This window comes from Neolamprologus multifasciatus, chromosome 11 (genome assembly GCF_963576455.1).
Source record: "Neolamprologus multifasciatus chromosome 11, fNeoMul1.2, whole genome shotgun sequence".
NCBI lineage: Eukaryota > Metazoa > Chordata > Actinopteri > Cichliformes > Cichlidae > Neolamprologus > Neolamprologus multifasciatus.
Window position 1 is genome coordinate 30,591,941 of NC_140449.1, and position 8,771 is coordinate 30,600,711.

The window sequence follows — 8,771 nt, forward strand, 5'->3', positions numbered from 1 at the left end:
AGATGTGAGAGATTTGCAAAATTTACCGCAAATCTTGTGTAGTTAGTGTGTAGTGTAGTCAATAGTTTTGTTGTGTGTGTCAGAACAATGAGGCGACTGCTGAATGTTACAGGTGTTACAGGAGTGATACATCTGTTGTCAGGCCTGCAGGTATCAGGCTGTTGTTCTCCTTCATCTCATAGTTGACAGAAATTATTTTTTGGAGTGGCATAAATAATTTGTGTGGCATCAGATTTGATGCAGAACACCTGATTGTTCTGTAAATAGTTTGAAATGTTTATTTAAAAAAAAACGCCATGGCTGCATTTTTAGGTAAACAGCTGCAAAAAACGTTGTTGTTTGCAAAACTCAGTTACTTTTTTGAAGAAGTAACTTTATAATTAATTGCCCAACATTGGTCATTGTATACTGTATTTTGCAGACAGAGTTACAGACTCTCTCACAGACTCATACTCATAATACAAGTCAAAGCTTTATAACAAAAAAAAAAAAAAAAGAAAGAAAGTTGTGTTTTCAAAATTGGAGTTCAAGTTATTTTTACTTCCAATAGTGTTAACATGCTACACAGGTCATGAACAAGATTTCTTTTTAATTTTCATTGGAAGTGGGCTAAAGCAGTTAATTAAAATAAGTCTAACATAAATGCTGTAATTTGATTATTTTAATAAACCATGTAACTTGGATGGATTCGATGCTGGCGTGACCACAGTGCACATGTCTGCTGTCGCTCACAGTGGTCCAAGGGACCGCTCAGGGAGTTTGTGTGTTCGCTCAGACACATGAAAAATTAGAGGGAACATTGCTCCTGGGTATGTAAAGATGATATATAGCTTCCCTTTTTCCAGTGATCCCATTTCTTGTTCAATTTGTTATCCATTGTAGATCTTGCTTTCTTATCTTTTATACCATCCAGCATCCGGTCGTTGACATATTTCTCTAATTGACCCAAAAATTCTCAATTTCACCCAAATTCTCCATTCTGGGTGAAATTGCAATGCTCGCCATTACGTTTTTATTTAAATTCTCTTTTTATTGTTTTTGTTCAAGTTCCTATCCCTTTTTCTATTTTTCTATATGTTTTTTGTTTTCTTCTAGGAACAAGGGCTCCCTTACTCCCAGGTCTAATTATTATTACGTCTTTCTTTTATTCTTTGAAACCGAAACCAAAATTCAACTTCACCAATGACTAAAAATTAGACACTCAACCTCTAATTTGAAACGATGACAAAGCAATGCTTTTCTCTTTTCCCGAAATTGCAAATATCAATTTTAACAATAAAATAATACTGAAAATAAAAACTGCAAACTTAATGATTTTAATTCAAAGCAAGTAAAATCACAACTATTCAACCCAGCTGGTAATTAATTCAAAAACAAAAACACTGTATTAAACTAATAAAAGATGAGATCAACCATGCCAAAATTCAGCTTAGGAATTAACTCAAAAAGAATCTCTAACAAGACTTGATAAGAAATTAATCAAACATAATAAGATTTGATTTATCAATAAACTTAACAGTAATTATTTCAGAATCAAACAAAACAAATATGAGAATGAATTGAGGAATTGATTCACTCAGTTAACAACACATTAAACAGATAAGAGTCAATCAAAGAAAATTATACAGCATAAACAGAATAGCAGTTAATTTAGAACTGTTAACATTTATCAGTCTGACAAAAATCAAATATAAGATCAAATGTAAAAGCAAAAGCTAACCCCAAGACTATCAACTTGTCACCAACTGATAATAAAAATTAATCTCAAGATCAACTGCAAGGATCAGAAACAAATACCGGTAATTCTATAGCTTTCAGCTGATTACAGACTAATAACAATATCAAATTAGACTGATCAATATTCAAAAACAGACATGAAAACAAATGCCAAACTTTATAGCTGTTTCCTGATGTCAGAAATCAATTTAAGGGAGAATCAGATTAGAAACCCAATTAGCAGTTAGCTCTATAGCTGTAAATTGATCACAACTGATAACAAAATCAATTATAATGATCAAAGTGCAGAGGCAAATATGAACAAATACCAGTTAATTCCATGGCTGTTTAATTATATCAGAAATCAACTCAAAGGAAACTCAGAATAGAAACCCAATTAGCAGTTAACTCTATAGCTATTAATTGATAACAACAAATTGCAAATCAGTAGAAGGATCAAAAATTCAAAAAATAAACATAAAACAAATACCAGTTAATTATTTTAGCTACTGACTGACGATAACACACAAAAAGTAAGAGTCAATTTAATATTTATCTTCAGAAACACCAAATTCTTCATCAAACAAAACCAAGTCAGACATTTCACATTTAACAATATCAGATAAAAACAAAACCGAAGGTCAATTTAGTATTTAACCCTTTAAGACCTACCATAGAACCAAGTCTGCCAGAGCTTATATTATATTTTTACATGCTGTAGTGCCATTTTTGGGAGAATTTCAAGTTGCTATACATCAATACAACTATTATAGCCCAGATTTTAATAATATGTATGCATTAAGTGCATAATAATTACAATCTAAAAAAAATCAAAAAAAAAAAAAGTGCGATAAACTACAAAAAAATTGAAAATCGTTTTTGTTTTTTTAACATATATTTCTAGTTAGAGAAATTTAAGAGGCTTATCCCTCAAAACTGTAAATACAAAAAAGTTGCACAAAATAGTTTCCCACCACAGGAAATTTATTTTGAGTGTCTTCATAGTTTTATTTTTGAAATACACCAATTTTTATATACTGCAGGAAAAACGAAAATAAATATTATACTGCAAATTTGCAAAAAAGCAACATATGCATCAAAATAAACTATTTCCAGCAGTGCAATATGAGTCCTAAGCATCCCAGAAACGACACAGAAAGTCATAAAGTCAAAGATAATTTTTAAAAACACCAGTATAGGCTCATGAGGCCCTGATAGTAAAAAAAAACCCCTACATTTCCGCGAAAATGACGTCACTTCCGGTTTCGGCCAGGAAATGGCGGACATGGATAATTCGCGCTGACAATTCCAAGTAGGAAGTGTTATGAACAGCTGATTGGCTTGGCAAAGCGTGTTTCTGGAATATTATGTTTTTGTTGCTGCAAGCGCTTTTTATGCAGTTTTTGCAAAGCTACATGTGGAAGGAAACTGTGACCTAGGACAAGCTGATGGCATAAGATGTAAGTACAACTCCTCCGGTTTCATATGCAAAAAAAATTATTGCGCTAGCTTACGTGTTTGCAGTGCTACCGGGATTTAAAAATAGTTATGCAAAACAGAGCGTGCCTGCTCTGACCGGTTTTAAAGGGTTAAGGTTTCAAAATCATTAAACTGTTTATCAAACCATTTAGCCTAATGAGACGAAAGTTAAACTTTCTGGAGATTTTTACTGTGCTATGCAAAAAACAACCACACAGCATTTCATAAAAAGAATATCACATCAACAAAAGTAGTAGTGTAATGCTTTGGGGCTGCTTTTCTGCTTTGGTAACTGGGTGACTTGTCATAGTTTAACATAAGAAAAAAATAACAATAATTTTTTTTCTAAAACATTAGAAAATCCTTCAGGAGAATGTCTGGTCATCAATTTCTGCCCTGAATCTTTAGCATACTTGAGTTATAAGGCTGAGCAATGATCCAAAGCACCCCAAATCTCTCTAAGTTTCACTATTCTCCTCGTTCTCTTGTTTCTTGGGTTGAATGTTCCATTGCAGCTTGAAATCAGTCAATCCTTGGCTTGTTAGCTTGGCTCTTAGCTGTGATAGAACAGAAAGATAAGTAGGTGGTTTCATCATTTTCTTGAAGTCAGTATATTTATCCATTGCTCTTTCAGTTTTTGTTTGTTTGTTTGCTTTTTTTCCAGAAACAAAAACAAGGATTTTACCTGCTGGAGGATCTGGGCGTTAGTTGCAGAGTCACTTAAGTCAACATCAGTCACAAACTTCAGCTTCACTGTCGTCCTCAACTTTGCAACTTAGAAGGAAACATGTTGTTATAAAATAACAGTAAGTTTTGACAAATTGAGAAACTGGAGTTAGGGTTAGTCAGGACAAGTTTTCTTTATGTGTGTGTTTGTTTGCTTTGTGTGTGTGTTATTGAACATTTACCTTGATGGCAAATGAAAACATATTTTATTGTACATATGTCGTCATCCCACACGTGGACGTTATTCTCCACCACACAATGCTGGTTACCCGGAGGGTTATTTGGGCTGTAACTTCGCCAGTTTTTAAAGGAGCTCTGACTCATGTCAGACCAGGTCCATGGCACTCGGTACAGACCGATCCAAATGTCATCACTGTTTGGTTTTAATGAATTGACCTCAGCGTTCTCCTCACTGTTTTCGATCACTGCCAAGTTCATGCTTAGTTTTATGCAGTGTTCTCGAGCAGAGGTCCAATTTTTTGTAGTAGAGATGTACATGTAGTTTTTCTTGTTTTGCTGTGTAACTGCAGCAGATAGAAAATGAACCAGTGAAGGGGAAACGCATGAAGCAAGTGTTTAAGCATCCATGGCAGATGATATATGTTCAATTTATTAGGGATATTAATCAGTTAGCATTGCAGTGAATGATTACAAGTTTTGGATAATCAATTTAATGTTTTCCAATAAGTTCAAACTTTTTGAGCTAAGGTTTTTCTTATATTTTATACAGCAAATCTTCAGTGATGCTTTCTGTCAAATCTGCCAGTGAAAAATGCAGGTGAAGTCAGTAGGTAAAATCCATGAATGAAAATATTTTCTTACCATTGTAGCAAGCAAAAGTTTTGATTTCACCACAGTTTTTATCGTACCACTTTCCTCCAAGACCCATTATCACACAGGTTTCTTTTGCGAGATAATAATCGGGTTCAGTAGAGTCCCAGTTGTGGTAATCAATTTTGCTCGTTTCACCAGTTATTGCCCATCTCCAGGAGTTGGTGTCATTGCCTAACGTATTCTTCCAGGATTTAGGGTCATCCTGCAGTCCAATCCATGCCCAGTCGTAGGAAAAAGATGAACTTAGCCTGCTTATATCATCCATGCTTTCAATGGTGGCCAGGTCAGTGTACTTCTCTCTGCAGTATTGTTGAGCATCGTTCCAGCTCATTGTTTTGTCAATGTAGTAGTACTTACGAGGAGGGAACTTTGAGCAGGAGCAGAGACTAAATCCTTAACAATGATAATAGATAGTATAAGTAGTATTAGATTCCTCACAGTACACACAAGAAAAGGGTAAAACAAACATTAAAGATTTTTTTTGCCCTTACAATTTTTTAACTACATTGACAGGCTACACAGGGTACCAGTCTACTAATATAAAAACTGCTAAAGGAGGGCAGTAATGTTGCAGTAATGACCAAATGTTATATGATCAATATTGAATTCAGTGTTTGTCATTATATTTGGGATTTAAGTATCTGCATACAGTTTTTGTGATAGAAAACATTTTTATTTTTAAAGATATCCCAACAGCGTATTTTACTTTGTTGCTGGGGTCATGAATGGGTCATAACTACTCGATGATCTGAAGACGAAACAATAATTCAAGTTTATTTCAACCATGGCATTTACCTTTTTAGTCAGAGCTTAGACACAATGTTAGACTTTAGCAACTCAGCGCTGAGTTGCTCCTGCAGACTTGATTTTGGTCTCTTTTATGGATTCCAGTTCAAATAACAATGGCCAACACTGTAACACTGTGAGGAATCTTGAAATCGTTTTTCACCAGTATATGTCCCTCTGTGTGCATATTAAACAAATATATTTGGCTGCTTTTTTGCATTTACACAATATCTCTTCACAACCTTCAGCTGATCCAAAATACTGAAGCAAGAGTGACAAGGACTCAAAAGAGAGACAATATTTTTTCCCATATTGGCTTAAGTGACTTGTAAGCTAAATTGAAAAGTGTGTTGTTGTTTTTTAGTAGCATGAAAGCACTCCAACAGGCCACTTTTCTTGGTAGGTAGTGCCATAATTTTAATCACATTTACTGGCAGTAAACCTTTAATGTAAGTTCCTCATAAAAGTAGGTTACTCGTACTCAACACTTGTTTGTGTGTGCTCTGCAGCTCTCCATTGAAACAGACACATGGAGCAGAGCAGTTGCTCATAAAAGAGAGACGTGAAGTTCTTGTCCCTGAAAATTTATGAGTGAGAGTTGAGGAAGTGTCTGCATGGGAGTAGTTCATGTTATGCACAGTGTCAAAGGTATAGCTTTAGAAGATCATTTGTAGGGGTTTATATAATGCCTGGAAAAGGAGTTTCAGTATCAAGTTATTGTTTCACCTCTTTGCACCTCCTCAAAGTTTTAATAAAATGAAACATATAATTCTTTCTGACACATTGTTTCCATAATTGAATATGTTTTAAATGGCTTCCTTTTCAACTTTACAATTCAAATCACACATTTCCATTATACAAATTTGGGATCTTACCAAAGAAGAGGAGAGTCAGTGTTGGGAAACAGCCCATTTCTGATTTCACTGTAAAGAGAAGGAAATAGGTATAAATAACACACCAACTTTAGAGCTTTTGCATTACTTTGCATTTGTTTCCAGTTTTCTCTGATTGACGTGTTGATCAGTTAAAGAATGACATAACATGCTTTTGAGAATGAGAATAAGGTCAGAAAATAATGACTTTAAAAGTTTACTTTGGGGATATGTAAAAAAAAGAAGATTACTATTGTTGATAAATAAATATATATTCTTAGTGCTTATTTGCTGATTATATATTCTTTTATGTATTTTAATAAGAGAGGGCCAGCTCTGAGTGTAAACTAGGTCGCAGGCTGACAGGAAACTGCATGCTTTTGCAGAGCACAGAAGGTGCAGAGAGAAAGGGAAACTGAGCAGATTGTTTTGATCGAAACTATATGTGACGTAGCAGAACTATATATGCACATGTAGCTATAATGCTTTCAGAACTGTGGGTGCATGAGAGCGCCTAAAAGCTCTCCATTTCCGGAAATGTAAAATAAAGATAATTTTTTGAGTTTTGACCACCCTTAAGGTGCGATCTAATATGAGGCGGACAGGAGACCGGTCTAAAAAGATTTAAAGGTAAGCAAAGGTAAAAACAAGCCTGTTCAAAGAAAATGAATGAATAAATGGATGGATAAATTATCTGTTCGCCGAATGGAAGATCTCAACCGTTAAATTGGCTCAGGAGTGGTGAAATTAAAGTAAATTATAAAATCTGGTAAGTAGATTTCGGGTGACATGTCCATGGTAATTTTGGGTAAGTTGTGATAAATTAAATTAAAGTCTGGGGATATTTGATGAAAGCTTATTGTTGTTAATGCTGGGGTGAAGTTCAAAGTTGTTGTGACGTGTGTTTTGAAAATATACGACACTAGATACTTAAATTGTAAGAAATAAATGTATAGAAATTACAGTAAAAATTGTTCTAACAGTCTAATTGCCCAGATAAATTATTTGTTTACTTATTTTACTGTAGACACAAGAGAAAGAAACAGATTTTTTATACTACATTGTGAAAAAACAGGAACTTTTCTGTCATTTAATTGTTTATCTATTACTTCATCACTTTGTTTCACATTGTTTAAAAATGTCAATTGGGCCAGATTGGAGTTTTTATTGGGTGGCTTCTGGCCCCCAAGCCTTATGTTTGCCATGTCCGCCTTAGCATCACTGGCAGGTTTGTTAGGTTTTGCAGCCATTTCAACCATTATATCTGCCACACTCATTGTCTCCACAAAGAGCAAGATCATTCTGAATTATGTAACTTTTTACTAGTTTTAATGTTGTGACTGATCAGTGTATGTTCGTATTGAATGAGTTGTTTTTTCAATAAAATGACGGAAAATAGTGAAAATCTGAAAAAAGTTAGAATTCCCAAATAATGTCTACAAACCAGTACACACCCAAGATTTATTCACTTTACAGCTGTTATCTTTGTATTTTTAGGAGTTGATCTTTCATTTTCTTTTTCTGTGTTTATTTTTAGTCAATATTAAACTAAAAAGAGACAAACACTGTTCATTTATTGACATATAATATATGCAATAGAATGAATACATATTGTTCCATCTGTAATTTCTATGTAAAGAGACAATAAAAAAACATTAACAATAACAAAATCTAAATGTATTGTAACACTCAAATGGTGAAAATATAAAGATATACTTACAAGTCTGTTGAATATTGTTTTAAGGTTGAGATCTGAATGCTCCACATATGAATGCAGACGATGAATTGGCCACCCTTCAGTCAGTCAGTCAGTCAGTCTTCGACCTTATTTTCATATGTATATTTTCATATTTACACTGGCTGCCTGTCCGTCAGAGGATAAACTTTAAAGTTCTGATGCTGGTCTATAAAGCTCTGAATGGTTTAGGACCAAAATACATCAGTGACCTCCTGACCCAGTATGAACATTCCAGATCCCTCAGGTCATCTGGATCTGGTTTTTTATCAGTTCCCAGAGTCAGAACCAGACACGGAGAAGCGGCATTCAGCTTTTATGCTCCATATATCTGGAACAAACTCACAGAAAGCCTCAGATCAGCTGAAACACTCAGTTTATTTAAATCCAGGTTGAAGACTCACTTATTCTCAGCTGCATTTAAATAAAACACCAAATCCACACTTAAGCTTAAATTTCAAAACTTACATTTTAACTACTGATTTTATCTACTGTTCTGATTTTATCTGTTTTGATTTTATATACTGTTTTGTTTGTTTGTTTGTTTGTTTGTTTGCTTGTTTTAATCAATTTAAATCATGCTTTTTATTTGTCTTTGTTTCTAATGTCTCTGTAAAGCACTT

General features: G+C 34.1%; 1 protein-coding gene across 1 annotated transcript; it reads right to left on the minus strand.

Annotated features, from left to right (window-relative positions):
• Positions 1–2,561: 2,561 nt before the first annotated feature.
• On the minus strand, positions 2,562–7,350 carry LOC146508816 (macrophage mannose receptor 1-like). Its single transcript, XM_085176076.1, has 5 exons — positions 6,417–7,350; positions 4,744–5,148; positions 4,104–4,445; positions 3,881–3,969; positions 2,562–3,752 (listed from the first exon to the last, which is right to left on the minus strand). Exons 1-5 carry the CDS (start codon positions 6,451–6,453, stop codon positions 3,654–3,656), a joined length of 972 nt encoding a protein of 323 aa, XP_085032202.1. The 5' UTR covers positions 6,454–7,350; the 3' UTR covers positions 2,562–3,653.
• Positions 7,351–8,771: the final 1,421 nt, after the last annotated feature.

What these genes read in the sequence shown, in the direction of transcription:
- LOC146508816 (XM_085176076.1), bottom strand. Translation starts at nt 6,453, where the DNA reads ATGGGCTGTTTCCCAACACTGACTCTCCTCTTCTTTG. An exon ending in AACTTTTGCTTGCTACAATG is followed by an intron (nt 4,446 to 4,743) that starts GTAAGAAAATAT and finishes TATCTGCTGCAG; the next exon opens with TTACACAGCAAAACAAGAAA. An exon ending in TGTTTTCATTTGCCATCAAG is followed by an intron (nt 3,970 to 4,103) that starts GTAAATGTTCAA and finishes TTTCCTTCTAAG; the next exon opens with TTGCAAAGTTGAGGACGACA.